Source organism: Gambusia affinis, linkage group LG23 (assembly GCF_019740435.1).
Source record: "Gambusia affinis linkage group LG23, SWU_Gaff_1.0, whole genome shotgun sequence".
Taxonomy (NCBI): Eukaryota; Metazoa; Chordata; class Actinopteri; order Cyprinodontiformes; family Poeciliidae; genus Gambusia; species Gambusia affinis.
Window position 1 is genome coordinate 2,511,314 of NC_057890.1, and position 23,829 is coordinate 2,535,142.

General features: G+C 39.0%; 2 protein-coding genes and 1 long non-coding RNA gene across 3 annotated transcripts in view; 1 reads left to right on the plus strand and 2 right to left on the minus strand.

The window, feature by feature from the left end:
* The window catches only part of rerg (RAS-like, estrogen-regulated, growth inhibitor), a 91,194-nt gene that overhangs the window by 52,185 nt on the left and 15,180 nt on the right, over window positions 1–23,829 (minus strand). The gene's annotated exons all lie outside the window — the stretch shown is intronic.
* Window positions 163–7,705, plus strand: LOC122826311 (ATP-dependent RNA helicase DDX51-like). Its single transcript, XM_044108019.1, has 16 exons — window positions 163–385; window positions 656–990; window positions 2,366–2,508; window positions 2,599–2,749; window positions 3,776–3,921; window positions 4,012–4,083; window positions 4,159–4,265; window positions 4,774–4,882; window positions 4,985–5,130; window positions 5,364–5,541; window positions 5,632–5,747; window positions 5,833–5,949; window positions 6,390–6,491; window positions 6,607–6,670; window positions 7,309–7,443; window positions 7,557–7,705. The coding sequence occupies exons 1-16, from the start codon at window positions 363–365 to the stop codon at window positions 7,575–7,577; spliced, it is 1,965 nt and encodes a 654-aa protein (XP_043963954.1). The 5' UTR covers window positions 163–362; the 3' UTR covers window positions 7,578–7,705.
* On the minus strand, window positions 15,113–15,567 carry LOC122826315. The gene is made up of 3 exons (XR_006369764.1): window positions 15,448–15,567; window positions 15,279–15,373; window positions 15,113–15,200 (listed from the first exon to the last, which is right to left on the minus strand). It is a non-coding gene; the product is annotated as an uncharacterized LOC122826315 (long non-coding RNA).

Consider the following 23,829-nt stretch of genomic DNA (forward strand, 5'->3'; position numbering starts at 1 on the left):
CTTCTAATATAAAATGCCACAAATAGCTCAAATATGAGCTGCAGTTATATTGATTATTAATTAATAATAGATAAAGAATAAATAGATAAGTATCAAGAGATAGCAGTTATCCGGTTAGTCACGGCCAGAAGATCGTCAAACAAGTGCGACTGACTTGCGTCATAAGCCCGCGTTTGACGCACATGAGAATAACATGCAGTATGGCGGCGTTTTTCTTAAACTAGGACAGAAACTATTTGAAAGAGGAGCACGTAATGGGTCTTGTTTAGTCTAAGTAGTTGGTGACTTTTCTAGGAGACATACGCCACCTTTGGTAGTTTGAATTGGATTATTTTTTTCAATGCTTTGGTCTTCCAGCTGAAATGTCTCTGTTTCTTGTCAACAGGTAAGTACAAGCTGTTAGTGCTGGAGGGTTTTGTGTCAGACTGGGTCAGTTTCTAGTTAAAACACGATAAAACGGCTAAAAGAGTAAAGTAAAACATCAGCTTAGACTGGGTAGATCAAAACTGATTCAACAAATGCGTTTTATAGCTTTTGAATAGATAGAACAACATTGTAAGCAACAGAAATCCAATATCGATCTACTGAAGAGTTTATAAGCCTGTAGTATTGAAAGCAGCCAGTAGTTGTGGCATCAGTTTGTTTATCTTTTCAGGTATCTTGGAGACGACGAGGATGGCGTCATGTCCAAGGTGTCCCATTCCCAAGCGCTGTTGACCAAACTGCAGCAGAAGGTGAAACAGAAGCAAAGACAGAGCTTAGCAAAGCAGAGAGAATGGACTGGTGAAGAAGAAACCGAGCAGCAGGAAGTTCCGTCGGAGACCAAGGACGAGAAACGAAGCAGTGAAAAGCATCAACAGCAGCCGCAGAAGAAGAGGAGAAAATCAAAAGCTGAAGTTTTGCTTGATGCAGACTCTAACAATTCTGAGCCTGCGGGGAAGAAGAAGAGAAAAGGAGCTGCGGATCAGAAGCAGAGGAGTCAAGAATCGGGTGGGATTTTCTCTCTCTTTTTTAGGCTCACATGTTTCATATTACCATAATATTTTTTTTACTGTTCTGCTGTCTCTAGGCCCTGGTTGATTTAAAGTGTTAGTCATTGATTACTGATGTGCAAGAGATCCACATCAGTAATTATATGGATCATTACTGATGATCCCAATCATAAAGAAGTCCCTTCAGCAAACCAACTGGAACTAACTGCTAGCAACTGTTTCACCACAAACAGATGGAACTAACAAGAATAAACAACAGGGATGCACAATATTGGATTTTTGGTCAATATCCAATAAGCTCCAATAACTCATTTGGCCGGTAACCGATACCAATATTTTTTCTTATACCTACTTACTGAAACTATATGGCTTTCTCTACTGTGGAATTGAAATACTGCATTATCTTTGTCAGTTTCGCCTGCTACCAAATGCAAACGCTAAAAAGGAGGCTGAAAATGACGCAACACTTTCAACTCAAATTTATTCATGACATTTGCTCTCTCTAAGCCAATGACAACACTCAAACAGTGCATATTTAATGTGCTGTGCTGCAGGCATCACTGTCACTGATTTGTCATATAAAAACAATGTCTTTTCTATCAGTGAGTTATTTTTGACGGAATGGCCGATGTCCGATATTAAATTTTACAACTAATATCGGCCAATGCGATACCAATAATATTGTGCATGCCTGATAAACACCATTAATAACTCTTGACATTCTTTTTCAAAGATTGCCATAAAATGAAGACAGAGTTGTGCAGTCCATGTTCTGGAACTTTACAGATTGCAAGTAAACAGTAAATATTATGTTGTGAGGCAACTTTGCTTGGAACAGCGTCTCTCTTTCTACCTGCTGAGGCCTCAGTTGTGACTGCAGTGGGTGGATTGAGGTTCCCAGCAAGTTGGAAATTCAGGTTAACGATCGCTGTTAAATCCTCCTCTCCGTTTACTTCTTCCCAGCAGAGGAGGTGTGTTCTAACTGGTCACATCTCCCTCACTACAAACAGGAAGTGTCTCTGCTGTCCTGAGTCTGAACTCAATTGGCCTCCAGATCTCTTTTGCAAGAGGGACCTGGGCAGAAAATCTGCAGAAATGTTCTTATGATGTTGCGTTCTGCCTGATGTCCGAGTGCGAACTCGAGGTGCAACAAACCCAGAACGTGTGTGAAATGTCTGGCCTCTTTATCTCATCTGTGAATGCTCTCAGCGGTGAAGCTAGTCGATGCTGATACTTCTAGCATTATATATGAGACAGAAGGATCAAAAGTTATTTGAATGTTTTGTCTGTCACATAGTAATGTTTTGACCTTTTCTTACTTTTTGTGTAACTTCTGTTCCGTTAATGTTTTTAGTTTTGTCTTTGGATCTCAGGTCAGTCAGCAGCGGGTGTTTCTCCAGAGAGCCGCGGGTGCGAAACGGAGCGGGAACAGGAAGTGGAAGAGCCAAACAGGGATTCGTCTGCAGCGACAGGATTCCGTGTCCTCGGAGGTTTTGAAAGCAGACCTGTTAATAAGGTACAAACATGTAAGGGGGGAATAAAACCTCATGGCTTTAGTAAAATAAAGATTCCTGCCATTAATTCCATGGTCTTTATTTTTCCTCAGGTAAAGCGGGTCCTGCCTCAGTGGCTCGCTGAGCCCGATGTCTTTCACAGAGACATTAAATGCAATCTGGTTCCGGTCTCCTCTGTTTCTGGGGTTTCTGCTCAGCTCCTCAGGAAACTGGAGGCGAATGGAATCCAGCACTTTTTTCCAGGTACGGTAGATTCACCTGGGAGTCAGCCGGGGCTACTTTGGGAAACAGCTGTTGACAACGAAGCCTGTGTTATCCTGCATCATTGCTCTGCTTAGTAACTTCAACCCTGCAGATAGGAAATGACTTGCAGTGAGAGAGAGAAGGTGGCCATGTAAGAATCCCAGCAGCCTCTGCTGTGATTTTATTAAACTGTATTTAAGGAATAAATAGTGGTCCATTTTCTATGCCTGGTGTTATTCATCAAGTTCTGTGTGTCACAGAAAAAACCGAGTGATCATTCAGTCCCACTGAGAATTCATCTAAAGATTCCTCTTGTGTAAAAGAGAAGCTTTTACTGTCCATGTTTTACTGTTGTTGTTTTTTTTCATATCTTTGTCATGATTAATCTGAGGTCAGACTGTGAGATTAGCAGCAGAGTTTAGCAGAAGAAACTTTGGTCTGGAGCTTAAATTGGTATCAAAGTAGATTTGCATGCTGCCAAAAGCATACTTGTCATTTCTGCCAAAACAAAGTTTTTCAAAAAGTTATATATATATATAAGATATATATATATATATATATATATTAATTTTTTTTTTTCATTTTGTCTGTGTCCTCTGTTTGGATCTGAAGGTGCCCAGTGTATTTTACCATTTTAACTGATCCACACGTGGCATTATTATTGATGTTTGCATGAGCCCAAACCTTGTTTAGGAACGTAAGCTGTGTTGACTTAAAGCTGTTTACAAACTGTAAGATGGCCACATTTTTTAATCAAATTCTATGCAAACTGACTGTTTTATTTTTTTTTCCTGTTTGCCTTTTATGCCTCCTAAAGATTCTAAGAAATTCAACGTTTGAGTACAATCTTCCAATCTAACCAAATATGGCCTAGAGCAAGTATCAGGCAGAATCAACAATGTAGAGCAGATGTTTCAGTCCTCATGAGCTTTTCTACCGCTCTCTCCTCCTTCTCCTCATTTTACTTAACAAAAGTGGCTGATCATTCACAGTCTAAGTCATAACACTCCTGCGATCTGTTTTCAGTGCAGGCGGAGGTGATCCCGGCCATATTGGAGGGCGCTCAACATGGACACCTGATTGGTCGAGGAGGCTACAGACCCAGAGATCTCTGTGTTTCTGCACCAACAGGCAGCGGAAAGACTCTGTCATTTGTCATTCCTGTCATTCAGGTGAGCAGCCAGCATTTCCCCTGCGGTGCTTTGATCAAGCATTGCTGTTGCAGTTTTCCCAACGACGTGTGTGTGTGTGTTTCCTGGCAGGTGCTGATGGGGCGGACGGTGTGTGAGATCCGGGCTCTGGCCGTGCTGCCAACCAAAGAGCTGGCGCAGCAGGTCGCAACGTTCTGACCATTTCTGCACAAGTTTAAACCCTCACAGTGTCCTGAGGTTAATGTGTGTCTGGTTCAGGTCTACAAAGTGTTTGCGTCGTACGCCGAAGGAACTCCTGTGAAAGTGGTCATGCTGGGGGGTCAGAGGTCGTTTGCTGCGGAGTGCGCTTCGCTTTCGGAGCAACGGTGAGGACGCCTTCAAGGACAAAGCTCCTCTTCTGAGCTGCAGTTTCCAAGCTCTGTGGTTTTCTTCCACCTCAGAGTTCCTCTCCCCCTCTCAGCTCCTTCAGACTAGCCAGCAGCAATTAGCAAACATCTGGTGGAACTCTTCATCTGCTGAGATCATTATAGGAGCTACTTATCAGTGAAACGCTGGTAAAAAAATTTGTTGAAGGGTTAATAGAGGAGCCATGTTGTGATGACTTCTTGGAGGCGGAGTTACAGAAAAAGTAGGAGTTTCTTAAAGAGACGGAGGCCCAATTTCAAGATGTTTAATTACAAAGACAAAATGTCTTTTATCAAGTTTAGTATGTGCAGCATTTTTATAACAACTGAAGTTGGCAAAGCTTCTGGATTGGTGCTATAAAATGGCATTTTGTGCCTGGAAAATATATAATACTGCACATTTAGAAAACAAAACAAAAAAAAAAACAATATTGCAAATCCAAAGCCAACAACCTGCTGTCTGTTTCAGAGGCAGTGCGAGCTGCAACGCAGCAGACGTAGTCGTCGTTACTCCAGGCCGACTGGTCGATCACATCAGCAAAAACCCCGCCTTCTGTCTGGAACATCTCCGCTTTCTGGTAGGTTCCTAAAAACCACAGTATTCCCGCTGCGTAGAGCAGAACTCTTTGGATTCTGATGTTGTGCCGCGTCTGTTTTTTTTCTGTCCGCGTTGCTGACAGATAATCGACGAGGCCGACAGGATGATCGACAGCATGCACCAGTCATGGCTCACCCAGGTGCTGAAGGCGGTGTACCGCTCAGCGGCCGGACCAGAGGCCAGAGCCCTGTTCAGGAGGACGGAGCCTGCATGCATCACAGCAGCCAGGTGTTATCTACCTCGTAATAATAAAATAAATCAAATGCAGGAGTTGATTTGATTACTTTATTAATCCAGCTTCCTAAGATAATGTACGGCAGCAGCCTGAGCTTTTCGGCCCAAAACGCTGTTAAACTGTTGGCGTGTCAGAGGACCGGTGGTGTGTTGTGGAACAGATTGAGTCGTGTTGTAAGTGAAAACGTCGACATCGTGGCCTCGCATCACGCTGCGTCTCTTCTCAGTCTGTCTCCAGGTCAGACGCCGCTCCAGAAGCTGCTCTTTTCCGCCACGCTCACCCAGAACCCGGAGAAGCTGCAGCAGCTGGGCCTCCACCAGCCGCAGCTCTTCAGCTCCGTTCACGGCCCGTCCGGCAGCACGACGGCCGTGGTCGATCGCTTCGACTTCCCCCAGGGCCTCGCGGTGAGACTCTGCCTTTTGACTCGATGGGCAAACCGATAACTGGAACCGGAGGGTGAAATTCTGAGACGGTTTCCTCTTGGCTGACTGCAGGAGTTTTATGTCCCGTGCACGATGAACAAGAAGCCCCTACTCATCCTTCACTTCATCCTGTATCTGAAGCTCCGCCCCATTCTCTGTTTCACCAACTCCAGAGAGACGGCACACAGGTAGGAGGGACTGACGGACAGACGGAGGGACTCGCCTCAGTGCCTCTCGGTGTGTGTCATCTGATCCGTCTCCTCTGCTTTCCAGGCTCTACCGGTTGGTGCAGCTGTTTGGCGGAGTGCAGGCAGCCGAGTTCTCGTCACGCCTCTCTCCCGGCGAGAGGAAGAACACCCTGAAGGACTTTGAACAGGGGAAGATCCAGCTGTGAGTCACAAGCACACTGGACCGTTCACATGGGAATGGTTCCAGTGACAGAGAGCGAGCCGATTCGGTTTATTCCTATGGCGAACACCAGCATTTCACAACAAATGTCACTTACAAAAACAGTTGTTTCAATTCAGTCGCACGTGTTCCTGTTGATCCGAGTTAACAAACGGTTCATTAAGCTCAATTTGGTACTCAAATGAGTTGGAAAAGTTTTTACTTGATAGATAGGAACAGATGGACTGATGTAGGAGAACGTCCTGTGTTGAGGAAATGCAAAATGTTAATAGAGGGAGCAAAACGGCCATTTTACATCACTAACATCCACACAGCAACACCGAAACGATGGCGACTTTTCCTGGTTTCTCTGGTATTGCTTTGTTTGCGCTGCAGCTTGTACGACCGCTCTGCTGTATTAACTCGATCCGTCCTCCACGCAGGCTGATCAGCACAGACGCAGCTGCCAGAGGCATCGATATCAACTATGTCAAATGTGTGGTGAACTATGACGCTCCGCAGTACATCAGGACCTACATTCACAGGTCAGCAGCCTCCGCTGACTCCTCCTTCAAACTGTCCCTTCTGTTCCCGTCTGTCTAAAAGTCACGTTTTTTTTTTTTGTTTTTTTTTGTCCCGCCGTCTGTTGTCATCACGCAGGATCGGAAGAACAGCGAGAGCCGGAAAACCTGGACTGGCCTTCACCTTTCTGCTGAGGATTCAGGTACAGTCACTGATCTGGAATGAGAAGAGAGTAGAGATTTCTGTCAAGAATACATTAGGACACCCTTACATTTAATCCCACTTATAATCTGTTCATATGGTTAGAAGATGATTGAGTGTTGAAGGAGGTTTTCCCTGTTTTAACCCTTCCAGGCTGAACGTAGACCCGACAATCCAGCCAAATTTGCAGTACTGTTATTCCACCACACTTTGTGCTATCTGAAAAATTCCACCTGTTTCTGAAAGGAGAGACGTTGCACTTTCCAGCCAATATCAGGTTATTACGGTAATTTCACCGTAATGACCTCCCTACCCCCACCCCCAGCTGCAGCAGGTAGTGAAATTAATCTGAGGGACATTCTTTTAATAGACTGTAAATTGCGAAAATAACTTGCTGGATATTGAAAGTTCCAGTTGTTATAAATGGGCAAATATATATTCACTCACAGGACATTTAAAGAACTGGTCACAATTAATATAAGCAAAAATATCAAAGGAGGAGATTTGAAACTTGGGTCATAAAGGGTCAAATTCTGGCCAGAATAAGAATGTCCATGGCTGAAATGATGATTGGTAACAAACTGACTGAATGAATGTTCCTCTTTAGCAGTTTGAGTTTCTCTCCCTTCCCTCCCTCAGGAGAATAATTTCCTTCGGATGGTGATGGAGGCAGGAAGCCCCGGGATTCAGAAGCAGATGGTAAAACCAGAAAGCCTGAAGGGGATGGAGGAGCGTTACCAAGTGGTCCTGCAGGAGCTGGCTGATGTCATCAAGGTAGACGGAGTCACGGTTACCGCCTCACCGTGTCACTGCTCAAGCTGCTTCAAACTCTTGTGAATAATATTTACTAAAACACAAACTGTATTTTTCGTTCTTTCTTTCTGCAGGATGAGAAATCAAGACATTGAAGCTTCAAGTCTTCTGCTGCCGTCAGATTTTCCCCTGAGCTTCAGTTTTAATGCCGTCTTTGGAAATGGTCACGGATGTCTTTTTTTACCGAACAGCTCATTTAATAAAAGCTTCTCTAATCACTCCAGTTATGTTTCCTTTTTTTCATGATGGAATTTCTTTGCAGAACATTTTTTGGGTTCACATATTCTCTAGTTCTCTTTGGGATGAAGTCTCTAGTTCCTTACAGTGGTGGTGTTTCAAATGAGTCCATGTTCTTTTTTTCCTGTATCTGTACTGACGTAGGGTTGTTTTTTCTTTTCAGAGAAATTTCTTTATTATTATTATTTGGCCTCTCGACTGAAGCCAAAATACATAGCTCATAGAAAAAAATAATTAATTCTGATTTAATGGCGCACATAAAAACTCTTTCAACTGCTTAGTTTTTATTTTCTTCATTGTGCCTCCAAATGCAGATTTATTCTGTCTTGCTTATCGCCCAACCTTAATCTGTACTCATTTCCACCAGCAGGTGGCAGCTGTGCACCGAGCCTCCTCTAGTCTAGTGACGTGGCGCCACACAGGTTTGAATTTTTCAGACATTTAAAAAAAAAAAAAAAGCAAACACTGATGTGCAGTATATTTTTAACCAGCGCTACATCTTCTGTTTGATTTGTGTGTTAGGTTTGGTTTTTTTTTTAATCTAAAATGAAATTACCTTTATTATCCCACCTAATATTAACTTTCAGCTGGGCTGCTGAATGTGCTGATAGGCATCGACAGCAATATTGGTCAACCTCTTGTACAAACGCGTCACAAAGAAAGATGAAGATACGACTTACAGAAAGCACAGCAAAACATTTCCCACATACACAGTGCCTATAAAAAGTGTTCACCGCCTTTTATTGATTTTAATAACCAAACATCGATAAAATAAATTGTTAAAGTGAAAACTGATTTTGACAAATAAAAAATGTCAGATGAAATAAGCGATTGCATAAATATCCAACTCCTTTCAGCCAGTGTTCAGCTGTAGCTATTTGGCTTTTTGTCGCCTCGATTTTTTTATTTTTTTTATTTTACCTTCGTCCTTTACAAACTTCCCAGGGTCTATATTCTTCTTCTTCTTCATGGTCTCTCAGGTTGTGAGGTCGTCTGATCCCGGCACATCATCACAGAGATTATATTCCTCCCATTCTTTGAGCTGAACTCAAAAGGATGTTCATAGCCTTATAGATTTTTTTTTCTATCCATCCCCTAACTGATACACTCACTCCTCTCAGCTGATCCCCATGCCACTCGTTGGGAGACGACTCTCACCACTTGGCTGGATTAGGTCACTTGCTTTGAAGGAGGTGAATATTTATGCAATCACTCATTTCTGCCACAGATTTTGAAATATGTTACATACATATCCAAATATCAAGAAGCAAGCATAAGACAAAGAGTAAATATGTATTTTTTTTTAAAGGATCTAAGATGCATGTAAACCTTTTTAGTTTTGTAATATTTGTCAGTCTATACATAAAATCAACAGGATTATCATTTATGCCCTTGATCACATTTCAGATTTTGTTGTTACTTGCAATAAGCTATAAAAGAATTAGTATAATACAACATTCAGTCTCTGATCAACATGATTTGACAGTGATAGTAGAATCACAGAACAGAATGACTGAACCTCTCAGTTCTTTTGATTAAACTGAACAAACACACAGCAGCAAGCTGCCAAGCCTCAGCATCTGGAGATAAACGCCGTCTTTTACTCTGGCAATTTATTTAGTTACATTAACCTGCTGCAGTTTTCTCCATTATTCTAAACAATAACTCTTTTCTACCATAATGGTGTTCACTCAGGTGCTGTTAGCTTTTCATATGGCAAAGTGTTTGCAAGAAATGAAAACATGGAAAAGGTTTTCCACTTACAAATTACTACTGTTCAGCATAAAGGTAATTATTGCAAGAAGCTATGTCATATCTAACATCACTGAATCCAACATTTAACAAATGACGTATTTCCTGGAACTCTGAGGAGGAAAAGGACGCCGATGATCAGGGCTTGTTCTTCATAGCAAGGCACTGACAGATAATCACCAGCACTAAACAGTGGACAGATTTAAAAGAAAAAAAATGTGACTATTTACATCAAATTGACATGTGAATATCTATCTATCTATCTATCTATCTATCTATCTATCTATCTATCTATCTATCTATCTATCTATCTATCTATCTATCTATCTATCTATCTATCTATCTATCTATCTATCTATCTTATCTATCTTATCTATCTATGTTGGTTGAATATATATGCACAAGTTCCACATCACACACGCTCTTGAAATTTACCTGCAGTACCACAGGGAACCAGCAGAAGGCGCAGCATCAGAAGGTACTGATCAAACAGAGGTGGATTCCCCACCTGTACTGTCATTTGTCCATATTTAATCTGGAAGAAAAAATGACACTATATTAAATTGTATTTTTTATTTTTTTTTAACAAAAGGTTGTATTTGTTCTCTATGACTTCAGGTCAGCGTGAAGACTAAACATTAGATTTAATGACTTAAGCTAAATTACAAGCAGCACTGCTGTACACTAGCACTGTTTAATGTATCACCACACAAATGTTCAGAATGTACATTGCAGATTAAAAATATTACCGTTAACTGAGAAAATTTGACATGAGTTGTGTTTTGAATTTGGCAGATGAAATAGTTTGCCCCAGTATGCGTTTTATTTTTGCCCTTCATGATGCAGGGGTATTGCTTGCCGTCCCTAAAGCCCCATACTGATAACTCTTCTGTTGTCATCTCCAGGTCCCAGTCGAGACACTGAAGAAAACGGAAACAAATTACAACGGAAATGTTCTTCACATGTAGATCCTAAAAGTAAAACAGAATCACCTGGATCATAACTTGGACGTTGTTTCCTGTCCTCCTTGATACAAATGTGGGAAACTGTGGGTCTGGATAGTACCTTATATCATTGCAATACAATGTTTCATTGGCTACGTTCAAATGCACTCCGTAGCCCCGCCAGGCAGTTTTTCCTTCAGGTGTTTCATAGGTGAGATTCTGTAGAGAATTTTAAAACATTCACAGTTATTACATTTACCACCAGAGGACAAGAAGGTGAATGTGTTGGTGACTGAAGTGACTATTACAAAATAACCTAATGTGATAAAATCTTAACAACATGAGCCAATAAAAACTGAATACGATGTCAGAGATCATGGGAACTATTTGTCAGCCAAGTTCTGCATGTCTTCTTTGGTGCAAACTTTTTCTATTACCGATAGAATTACAGATTTTCTTTTTAGTATGGATGACTGATTACCAATAATTTAGACATTTCTGCATTAAAAAAGTTTTTTTTGGTCTGTTATGATAGTCTAATGTTAAATATCATGTGTTAAAACCTGTTACCTGTGGGGCATTAACCTACATAATGTGTTCACCAAGTGAACTGACTTACTGAAATACATGAACGTTTCATTAATATTCTAATCTACTGAATATGACTAGTTGAGGACTAGTGCCAGAGTGAAGCTGGCTCAGAGAGAAGCTCTCACCCAGTTTTAGCTACTGCTGCCATCGAGGCAAGTAGGAGGAAAATTACACAGGAGAAAATACATAACATCAGAAATATCTTGAAATAATTCTTGAAATATCTTTCCTGAAAAGCCCAACATGCAAATGTGTCTGCACAAAAATGGCTGACGTGCATTTCACTTGACTTAAGTCAGCTTTAATTTTGTTTGAATCAAATACAACGTGGTGCGTATTTTGAATTAAAGAGTTTATGTCCCAACTCAATTAGAACTGATAAGAGTATTGATGAAGAATCTAATCGATAACGGAATTGACAGTGATAAATTCTTGTCAATTCCTATCTCTAGCTAGCACTTAGCATTCGTCAACAACTCGGTGACAGAAGTAAGAACATTGCGCAACAGAAATATCTGTTCAGTTGAAACACATGGTGCTAAATAGTTAAAGATAATTTCACGAAGCTTCGAGGCATATAATTTGCCTCAAGGAATTTCAATAATTGAGCCACTCAAGTCCTACAGGCCTCGCATATAAACGGTTAGGAAAAATGTCTGTGATAGGCAGAAAGGCAGTTACCAAAATGAATGGAAATCAATACAAAGTCCTAATAAGTCCTAAAATGCAAACCTATATGTGTGTGTCCATCCACCCACCTCAAAGGTTTTGTTCTCAGGAACTGCTTCTTGCTTGTGGTAATACATGTATGAGTTATAACGGTGTACGACCATTTCCACAAAATCCAAATAAGATCCAAAAAGTGTGATCTTCCTCTTCCCACTGTATGATGACGGAAACAGTGAGAGAAGAAAATCATTACAGTCATCTAGACCTGTAAGAATGATCCACGTGTGAAATGATTTTGTCTTCATCAGGCCTATGTTTAATAGGAAATATAATAAAACATAAGCTGCTGAGAAGTTCCACTGTAAGTATTTTGTGAACATTAGAAACAAACCAACTGTGGCGTCATTTTAGATGAATGATTGGTTTTAAGTCTTTTTAGGATCCATTAACTATCCACTCTCCTCTACAGTTTAATCATTAATCCTCACTGGTGCTGATTGTGTGATCAATACTGATACGTTACTTAAAGTGACTCTTTATAGGAAACCTTAAAATCATTCGTCACCATATTTGCATTAAATGAGTCAACACATGCTAGCTAGTTTAGAGTTTCAACTTGAGTTGTGCTGCTGCTTAAATAGTGATCTCTCCCATAATCTGTGTAATATATCAAGCTATTTTAATACCCATTATAAAATGTGGATATTTCTGCAATCACATATCTTCTGTTACCTTCTCCAGGAAACGGAAGATTCCAGTCTAGTACAAGATGGCGCTGACTGGTAGGTTATATCAGCCTCGCCATGGCAACTCCCATCAGACAGGACAGCACACACTTTGGCTTCAGCTTCATTGGCTCTTCTGGGAATGTGGAACGTCAGACTCTCACCATTGTTGTTCCAAACTGGAGATCTAATCAGTCAGACGTGTTGGAACAGAGGAAAAAGAATCTAATTTTAGATCTCATTATAGCATAAGAATGAAAATCAGACTCACAAATCTCAAAGGCTGAGCCCAACATTTTTAAACATTTTCACTTTCATAAATTGGTAGGTTAGCATAAAGAATGACTTACTCCTGTGGGGAACAGTCCATTTCTGCGTGGACCTTGACGGCAATCACACCTGTGAGGTTGTGACCTCTCAAAGTAGCGTTATTTCTGCCGTAGTAAGACACACGTCTGGGAAAGACGGAGATGTTCCCCGGCCGCTGTCAGAAAACACAAAATAAACCGCCTCAGTGTTTTCATTTCTCTGGTGGTATTCTGAACTTGCTTTAGGGTGAGAGTCAGAAGAACTGTGTGGAAAGTTATAAACATTTAGACTCACCACAAGGTTTCCCTGAGAGGTGGACCTTCGGCAAACACTCTCCTGCAAACCAAAGAACAGGAACAAATTCAACAGGTACAAATGTCTGCTTCCATTTTCTGACCTGCTTCTTTTCGCCGGTCAGTATATAACTGTTTCAGGAAAATGTTGGTTTAAAACTGAATGCATCACAGGTAAACCTGTTGACTTTTCTTTAAAAACCATCTGAAAATGTTTGATTACATTCCGCACTCCTTCACTGTCCCAGGTACAGCGCTTCTCCCTCCAGCCACATCCGGCTCTGATGCACTGCTGACACCTGCAGAGAAAACAACATGGCGCTGAACATAGTTGTAGTAATATATCGGTGCACATCGACAGTAATAATTATTCCAGGTACAAACGGTACAAAAACACACAAAACATGTCAATGTCTTTTTTTCTCGTCTTAACTACGTTTTCACATTCGCCCAGGTTTATTTAGGACACTTTCCTTCCCTAAATAAATAACCACATTTATCATCTGAAAACTTTTGTGGTTAAGATTTATTTTTGGCTGATTAAAATATCTTGGAATTTTAAATCTGTAAAGTGTAAATGAACTTACGAGAGTGAACGGTCAGAACAGTCGAATAGCTTTAGCTGCTTTGTCAGTGTTGTTCGGCCGAATGCAATATATACAGTAACATCAAGTTCTGCAAATGGAAAAAAAAATTACAGCAGTTATTTTGACAAAATACTGTACAGTAGGAAACATTTTAATACAGCAGTGTGCACATATAGACAGGAGGAGGCTATTTAACTAGTTAAACATTAAATACATGAATGAGACCAAACAAGCTGGGAAACGTTACAATTCATCCGCTACTGAAATTCTATTTAATAAAGTTCTGTTCAATTAAAGTGAGGCAAGTAGATGAAGTATTTTATTTTTATGTGTTGTAGTCAAAGTATAAAGTATTTTTATATGTAAATAATTGGCTACATGCAGAAGTATAGATGAGATTCTGTGCATTTGGTTGCAGTGTGGAGCAACATGGATGTTTGTACTGACACACAGGAAGACTGCACTACTTTATTTAGTCTTGGAACTAAATACACTATTTAGCTCTCATCAAAAAAATTGTTCATGTGAGTGAGAGAATAAACACTCAACAAGTAAAACAAACAAGTAATCTTTGTACTATTGAGATTATATAACTCTGGGTAAAGTAGATTTAGTCACTGGTTACCCAGGTAACTAGTTCAGTGTTTCTTACCAGGTAGATTTATCAGACTAGCCTGCTTTGATACAACATAAGTTTATATCAACACCATAGGAAATGAAGCATAGAGTTTCTTGGCAGAATTTCACTGAATATAAAGCTGTCTTCTTTTTTTAAAGGTACAATGAAAAATAATAACTTATTTTTTTGCATCCTTACATTGATGACAGCAAGATGAATAGGAACCAAGCTGATAAATAGTTCTTATTGAGCATTATAATAGATAAGTGAACCCTGAGGGATTTCAACAGAGTTGTATTTTAGTCCAGCCTCATGCATACTGTATCAACAAATAACAGTTCCTACTGAATCTTGATTTAGGATTTTTATGATTTGCACCCTGGTTAAATTACATCTGACTGAACAGGTTATCATGTTCTGTCAGAAAGATGTCTTTTACACAAGGTTGTAATAATTGGGCTCATTATGACTTTACTTTCTGCTATTCCTGCTTTTTAAATATACTGTAATCACGATTAATGTAAATTTTAGTTTTTATTACTGTGGTTTTCATTGGTAATATTTAATGATAAGCCAGATGATAAATAATTCAAGCCTAAGAGTTTTGCAATGATGTAGGGCCAATGACAAATCTATTTACCAAACGTTACTGACCTTTAGCATTAAGATCGTCAGACAGAATGCAAGTGCATTGTGGGTTGTGAGGTTGTGGTAGACAATTCCAGCGAAGGTCTGGAGATATCTCACAGGTAAATTCAGACTGACTCTTCTGAGCCACAGTCAGGTGAACTTTGACGACTATTTTGACCTGAGAAAGGAGCGAATAGAAGAAATCAATAACCTGTAGTTCCAAATGAATAAAGTCATCAGTCTGTTATTGATCCACCTCTCCTGTGGCGTCCTTCTCAACTCTGTAGGAAATCACTTCCTGTTGGTATTCATCAGGGATGGACACCCAGTCGTCTTTACAGTCATCTTGACTAAATGTGCAGCTGAAAAGAAATCCAAACATGTTGTCACGACTTTCAGAATTTTCTGAAGGATTTAGCCGCACCTGAAGTTTCTCTGACCTTTTCTCAGAGACACACCAGACACAGAATGGATCCGTACGACAGTCCTCCACACTAGTGTATTCTCCGCAGTTCAACACTGTTACACGCTCAATCTGGAAGAAAACCCAAAGATAACATGCAGACCAGTAAAGTCAATATGAAATACTAAAAAACAAAAATAGGTTACCTGTTTTTCAAACTGCAGATATATGTGTTTATGATCCACTGGGTCCAGAAGGATTTTTGACAAAACCTTCTCATTACCACTGGCCCTGTAGTGCTCCTTTGGACATGCTGGGCGACTGTTCTTGTCCACAGGAAGCTGACAACAGCAGAACAGATATTTACCATTTTTGTATTTGTTTTTTTATGTGAAACCATTTGACATGCCTGCATTGTACAGTAATTTTAATTTTCCTGAGGGAAACTCAAATCCTCACAAAGATGAGATATAATATCTGTTCCTGAAACATAACCACTGACCTTAATGAGCTGCCCGTTGCTTGTTCCAATGAAGAAAACCGTCCAGCTGCCCTGCTTCACCGCCAACACAGAGTTCATGTATTTCTTCTTGAACAGAACAACCTTTGGTTCTAGGGACTTTGGTTCTGACTAAGAAATAGACACATTATCACATCGGATGACTATTGATGATCTGATAAATATTTTACAAATCAGCGAATCTTGAGAAATGGTACAAAATGGGTTTAAATTTTTCCAATTCTTAAAAAAGATATTTCTGAAGCTTATGTATACAAATATGACAAATAATGTTTTAGAAATATAAAGATACTGCTCCCAGTTGCAACATTTTTATGAAAATTTAATTTTTAATGGACCTGACCCAGAACGCTGTCAACACCATCTGACAAAAATAAATCAAAAATTTTTTTTTAATGACCCTGTTAGTGATATTTTTTCTCAGTTTTACAGACAAATGCTTCTCAAGAAACAAAAGAAATATTATTTAAAACAAAAAACAACATAAAGTCCATCTGACAGAGTTGACACAGAACTGAAGGCGGTGACAAACTAAACGAAATACTTGATACATGTGAAGAAATGCCATTTATGTAAAATATATTAAAATGAATTAGCTGCACATTTAAGTGAGATTTGTCAACACCATCACTGAAAGAGTCACACTGTCAGTTAAAAAGTCTGATGGAGTTGACAAAATGCCAAACTACTTCTATTTATATGATGTTGTTCTGAAGGAGGTCATGTTGTAGCTCATCAGGTCCATGAAATCTTTAGTTTACTAAAATTAAGCATTTAGTTCACAAAATTTCATCAAAGTTTTGTAAATGGTCAGTTATGGTGTTGACACATTATGGTTGTGACGAGCAACTTAGGAATAAAACTGGGGGAAAAAAATAAAATAAAGAATAACATAAGCTCACTAGAGCTGCCTAGCCCTGTTAGCAAAGGAAGAGAAAGGGAGACGTCATGGGGTCCTCAGAAGTTCTGATGCCCCCCAATAATGCCTGCTTTTTTTTTAACATTGTGTTTATGTCTGACGGTGTTGACAAAAACCTGGGACAAATTTCAATTGAGTTAAAAATATATACAAATGATTCTTAATTACATTTTTTTGATACTTTTATAATTATTTATTTGAATACTTATACTTAATTGTCATAATACATTATCTTAGTATTCCTTTAACTGTTTTAAACTATTATAATATATTGAGTTTTGCTCCAGGATAAGGGATTTTAAAGACACCGTCCATCTACTACAATGTTTAAAATAAAAAAATATTCAGCAAACACCAGGAAAGCAAAACCATTGTGCTCACATGGCCCAGGATAGTTTAGTCAGATATTTGAAAAAATTATATTTTGTGTATATTTTATTCAAATGTTGTGCTTTATCCATAGGACCTATTTTGTCCCTCTTCTAAAGAATCACAGAAATGTAAAGTTTTCCTTAAAGACTTTATTAATTGGGCTAAATGTAAGTTGAGTAAATATGTTTATTTGGTTTTTGTTTATATTGGACAGAAAGGCAAATTCAAATATGTAAGTCCTACTTGAACACACAGGTCATAAACTAATAAACAACAATGAAGATGGTTTTATTTAACTTATTTTAAGTTAAAGCCACTGACATGATGTGAATGGCTACATGCAAATACTATTCTGAGGAAAGAGAACATAAGTTAATATTGTACACATTAGTCATTACACTAAAACAGTGTTAGATGAAGTTATAATAGTAACTACAGCAGTGAGTTAAGTTACTATCAACCACCTGAGTGACACTCATCCCACTTCATTCTACATCACTCCTCTACCTACCAGGATTCATACTCCCACCCTGTATTCTCTGTTTTGCTTTTATGAAATGGTCAGAGATCCAGCGCTACACTTTTCTGCCGACAGCCTCCTCTGTGGACTACACTGTCCATGAAGGACAGTTTCCATCCAGGAGTTACTAGTTATTTTCGAGACTTATTATAAAAGTAGTTATTTAGTGAAAAACCATACAAATGTACATAATTCCTCACTCCATCAGATAAATATTCCTCAAAAGTATTTATGTCTCCTACAGATACAAAACCAGACGGTGGAAGCAAAATATCAACATTGCTGTCCAAGTTCATTTTCTTATACAACTTGGTAATAAACTTCTGACCAATCACAATTATTCACCCTGGCTGGTGTCGAGTTCAGCAGGCAGATGCCTCTCTGTGAACAAAGTGACACAGTTTTCATCACTGCAGTATGTCAGTGAGAACGAATTTTGGCACTTTGAATGAAGCATGTGAGAACCTTTCTGCCTTCATTTAGTATTTTACAACCTGTCCTTTATAGACAACTGAGACTGAATAGAATAGAAATATTCTTTGGTGGCTGCGTTTCCATTACAAATGGGCACAAATCTTTGTCGACATTCTTCTAATGTCGAAAACACAAAATTGCAGTGGTTCCACGACGAAATTAAATTAGAATTTTGTCATTTTAATTCCAAATGAAAACTGCTTTATGCTGGCTTGTATAAATTTGTATAAACTTACTAAATTCTAAAACTTATGTGATTTTTTTGTTGCTTAATAACTATTTAACTATGACAAAAAATTTTATTGGAATAAATATGTAATACTGCACAACCTATACAGCAACTTACTGGGTTCACTGGCTTGTCCACTGATGCATAAAAGTCAGGATCTGTGTTTGCCTTCCTGCTGAGATCAGGACTGACATCAAACAGCAGCAGCTCAGTGTTACTTTCTCCTCCGTCCACACTGAACACTCCACTCCACAGGACCTGCTGTCCACCTGGGATGACCGAGGAGGCCAGCAGTCTGCTGCCTTCACCTCCAGAGGAACTGAGAGTCGCTCCACGAAGAGACTTCAGAGTCTCAGTTTTATTGGTTTCAGCCTGAAGCCAGATCAGACGGACTTTGTTGGTTTTACCTCCTGATGCCACGTTGGAGAACAGATACACTGTTGAGTTGATCTGGAATCCGTCCACAAACTCTACATCAGCTTCAGTTTGGATCCCAGGTTTACCACCTGATCGACCAGACCAGGAAAATATATCTCCAGGCTGGTTTTGATCTGAGTTGTGAAGGTTGATTGTCTTTAAATCATCACTACACTCTGTCTTGTCTCTAGGGTTCTTTATCGCTGTCAGAATGTAAGTCTCAGTCTGACCTGAATCCTCCTTCACATCCACCAGAAAGCTGACGGACCCACTGCTGCTCCTTTGAGGTCCCACCTGGATGGATTTACTATGAACAGGTTTATTGATGTTCTTCTGGTCCCGAATCTCACAGTAGCAGTTTCGTTTTTCATTCACACCACAGCTGATCAATCTGTTGTTCTTATCAAATAAGAGCATGTTAATGCTAAAATTTGCGGGAAGCTGAGTCGTCTCAGGTCTCTGGCTGGGGGTCACATTCAGGTTGACCCACCGATAAAGTGTTTTTACTGTAGCGACATAAAGATTGTTGTTAGCCACGACCACCTGTTGAATATCCTCTTCAACTGTGAACTTTTGTACCTTCAGACTCCAAGCAGGTTCTCCACAGATCAAGTAAAGCAGACAGAGCAGCAGAATCATCTTGTTCTAAAGGAAGTGGCTCTGAGATAAGGACAGACTGCAGGTCGGTTTGATTTTTGTGTCTCTGCAGAAATGTGGGTAAAAGTGCTGCGTCTGTGTTAGAAGCGAGAGGGAGGGAGCTCAACTTCACGTCATCTTCTCTTGTTATATTTCAACCAAAGTCCTGTTCAGAGAATATCGAAGGCAAATTCATCCAAAAACCTTGTTGGTCGACCTTTTTAATAGATGCATTTTTATGTGCTCACTTTGTTTCTGCTCCTTGTGATTTAACTGAACAGGTTTTTATTGAACTGTAAAGTGAAAAATGTAAGTTTTTGTATTAAAAGTAATTTAAAATCTGGAGCAGCAACAATTTTATTTGTCCTGGACATTAATGTCGCTTGACAAATGCAATGTCTATTACTGGCTTTCACAGTTTACTGTGTGATGGGTTTATGATGTTTGCATGTTTTCATGAAGTAAAGCTCTTTAAACTGCCTTGTTGCTCAAATGTGCTATGTGAATAAAGTTGATTATTTCAAGACAAAATAAACTGATAAAGATGACTGTATTCTTAAACATAGCATAAAAATAATTAATTATATCAATCCAAGTCTAGAACTCTACGGAACACGCATCATTTGAATCTTTTAAGCATTGTTTTTCTTCTTCTTCTTCTTAATCTTGTCTCTGCAATAAAATTGTGATAAATGGTGCAGTAGCTCTGAGGTTAAACAAGATGCATACTCAAGATCCGTCAGATACACAAGAAGCTCGTTATCACCATCCATCATGGCAATGATGGAAGCCTGACTGAGAGATGATCTGCCAGACTACGTCTCTGTAAACAGGAACCATAACGGCACAGATTCCTCTAGAAGTAATGTTTATAGAAGAAAACACAAGAATAACGTGGCGCATGGAGTTACAAAAATGCTTTCTTAACTTTTCTGTTTCATCAAGAAGTCTCTGAGAAACTCTGTAAACCAACATTCACACCAACTGCTGTGGTGACTACAGACATTTTCCATAGCTCTCTGAAATGTAAGTGGTTTGAACCACAATCTAGATGCTTAGTCAAAAACTACAAAACACAAATTTTTTTTATGACTACAGTCCTTGAGAAAGTTATACAAATTTATCAATATTGGTACCATTTAGTCAACATGCTTAACACTTTTCTTTTTAACAATTGTAAGGTAAAGTTTTAGAAAGACACCATTAGTATGGGGTTCCATTTGTGTCAAAGATAAGTTGACGTAATATGTGTAGATGTTGTTGCTCTATGTTGTTGCTATGTGTCTTTGGTTGACGCATATGGTCTCAAAGCTTTATTTATATGTTGATGTAGATGTTGCATGTATATGGGGTTTCATTTGTGTCAAAAAGAAGTAGAGGGTATATGTGTAGATGTCGTTGGTCTATGTTGTTGCTATGTTGCATATGTAGATGTTGCAACATAGATATACACAGCATCTACATATGCATCATCTACATATGCTTCATACATATGTTAGCTCCCACTTGATAATTCCACCTAATTTTTGAGATTATTAGTATATTCCATAAAGCTCATGCTATTACAAGTTTGAACACTAAGTACATTCAGTTCTGGCAGTGATATTTTAAACAATGCAGAATGTGCATCTGTGTCCTGAGAACTTGCAACTCTGCATTATGTTCCCACTGATATAAATGTGTATACCAGCTGTGTTGTCAACTTGATGCATGAAGTGATTATCATTAGATGATGACGTTAATCTACAGATTTTCACCACCCAGGATACTGGAAACCCATAGACTTCTTCTAATAGACACCAGAGCATTAAAGAACACCAATAATTGGCTTCCCATCCCAGAACTGCCTCCAGGTTTTTCTTTCTATTGCAAATGTTCTTTGCTGCCTATATCAGCGATGATAAGCCAATAAAGGCAATGAATGGATGGATAGCAGCTGAAGAACCAGTAGATTTGTAACAAATTAGATTCCAGTCACCCCAGTGAGAGCATGATGAGGCCATCATGCCCACATAGGCACTCAGCAGCCACATGTGATAGATAAGCTGTAACTGCTGCTGCTGCTCGACTCACCACATCACAAACAGGAGCCAGAATTTGGTGAGCTCTCATGTTCCATCACACGCGATGAAGAGTACACCATGATCTTAGTGAACTACAGAACAGCTCTCACATCCAGGCTGGTTTTTGATGTACCTGCACAGTTTTAGTTCTTTGGAAAGGAAGCCAAAGATTTCTGAGGAAGCGGATGATATAAAACTGCAGCCATCAAGTTGATAAATTTGTCATTGCTCTCAGTTGAAATAACAGACAAAACAAATCACTAAGTATGTATAAATAACTTGGAATCACTTCAGATCTGAGAACTATTTCCTCATCAGCAGATTTAATGACCTTAAAGTGATCAGTTTAACAGGCGAGTCATATACCAGCAAGGACTGAGCACACATCCCTGAGGGTTTCCTTTGTTAGCTTAATAGAACATCCTGTTTTATTTTGAGCACTAATCTCCTGTCTCATTTTTCAGCTACCACCTGTAATCAGCCTCTGCCACATCCTAATGCAGAGTTAATGCATAAATCTGTATCAGTGTGAACATCGTTCTATGAACGTATTATGCATTAAGAGAGAGCAGCATAAAAATGGGAAAACAAAAACTGACATTGTTAAAGCAAACATCCAACAGTAGCAATGTAGTGATGTAACAAGAATGTTCTTTAAGTTTATGAGCTGATGGTTTGGATCTACTTTTAGATGTTTATGTATTCTGTATCGAGAGAGAAACCTTCATCATCTCTGTCTCTGGCATGAAGTCAGACTCAACGTCTCTGTTTTTAGGCCAGCTTGGATTACCAACATGATTTATGCATGTTAAATGTTGGTGTAGGAAGAATTATTATTACCAGAAAATCTTTGCAAAAATTAAAAGGAGTTAAAATGCAAAGGTATTCAAAAAGGAAACAGGCTTGTTGGTGTCAAAATGACAGACCTTCATCAGTGATGCAATTTCATTTGTTTCCTGGCTCCTCCAATGAGAGGCGAGCGATTTCACACCAGAAACATCAACAGTAACCAGACCACAACTTCAACACACATAAAGATTTATTCAAAATCGAGAAGATTGTGAAATGAACAGCAATACATTTGGTTTAGCCTGGAATAGAAGGAAGAAAATTGGGTTTTATTTGTCAAAGCTATATTTTCATTCGTACACTATTGTCACAATTCAAAACTAAATATTTAGTTAGTAAGCTATAAATGTAGGTTCTAAGTTACATTTTTAGCTTGGAAATTAAATATGAGGTTTTGAACTAAATATTTATCTACAAACTTTGCATATACAAATATAGAAAGAGTGTTTTTGCATATGTTTGTAAATTACACATTTAGTTATGAGCTAAATATTTATTGTGACAGTAAATATTAAGTTTGTGAACTAAATGTTAAGATTGGTAAATGAACATTTCATTTGGAACTGTGACATAAATATTTATAGAAATGAACTCCTCTTTTTTTCTTATGATCAAATTATTCTCCTGATTAAATAAAATGATTTTTGACTGTGTAACTTTTCAAACAGCTCTCCGTACCGATGCTCAGGCTCTTTTGGTGCTTGTCAACAACCAGAACTGAAAAACAAAAATGTATGAATGGAAAAAAAACCAAACAAAGCAAAGTAACAGTTTCTGTCTCACTCACAGACAAATGTAGGAAAATATTATTTATACTGATGTGAAAGAATTCTGATACCTACCAGCAGTCTTTGTGTTTATTTCCTGTGTTTAGATTAATTATCAACTGTGGCACTAATAAAATCTCCTACATGTTCATCAAACCCTCGCTCTCTGATGTCTCTCTCTCTGCCCAGTTGCCATTTGGCTCCTCCTCAAAAACTAAAAAGGCAGATAAAATATGCCGGTAGTAAGAATATTCAGATCATCCCCACAGATTGCTATGGTGATATTTATCCAATTAAGATGTAAAAGTTGATGTCTTCTTTTCTTTCTTTTTTTTTCACTTGTATTTGCTTGAGAGACTGTTTGTTTACATGCATAGATGCCCGAAAGGAAGTCGGCAATGTTTTCAGTAGTTTATGTTCATGGGAAAATACGTTTCAGTACCAAACAAAGACTTTGGTACTAAACGACCAAAGTCGATATACTTACTTACTACTGAAACTAACCGTGAAATCATACCTCAAAAACCAAATGCTGAAAGCAAATAGGCGCCTGTGGTTTCTGTGCCAGTAAAGGCGTTCGGGTGACAAACACATCTCTCAGGAAGTGGTCATGTCTCAACCATCAGCCCCCAGCGGGTTACCCCCCCCCCCAAAAAAAAATGAGAGAAAGAGCAGCACACCAAGACAGAGAAGTGTGACTGTCCAGACTTTATATTTACTTTATATCCAAAAAAAACAAAAAACAAACACTGAAGCAATGAATACCTCTCTTAAAGGGAAAGCACAATTCCTTAAGTGGAGAGCAGTACTGTTAAATAACTG

Bases quoted from the DNA above. Each gene is read 5' to 3' on its own strand.
- LOC122826311 (XM_044108019.1), top strand. From the start codon at position 363: ATGTCTCTGTTTCTTGTCAACAG. The intron at 991-2,365 runs GTGGGATTTTCT...TTTGGATCTCAG, and splicing joins GCAGAGGAGTCAAGAATCGG to GTCAGTCAGCAGCGGGTGTT. The intron at 5,950-6,389 runs GTGAGTCACAAG...TCCTCCACGCAG, and splicing joins GAACAGGGGAAGATCCAGCT to GCTGATCAGCACAGACGCAG.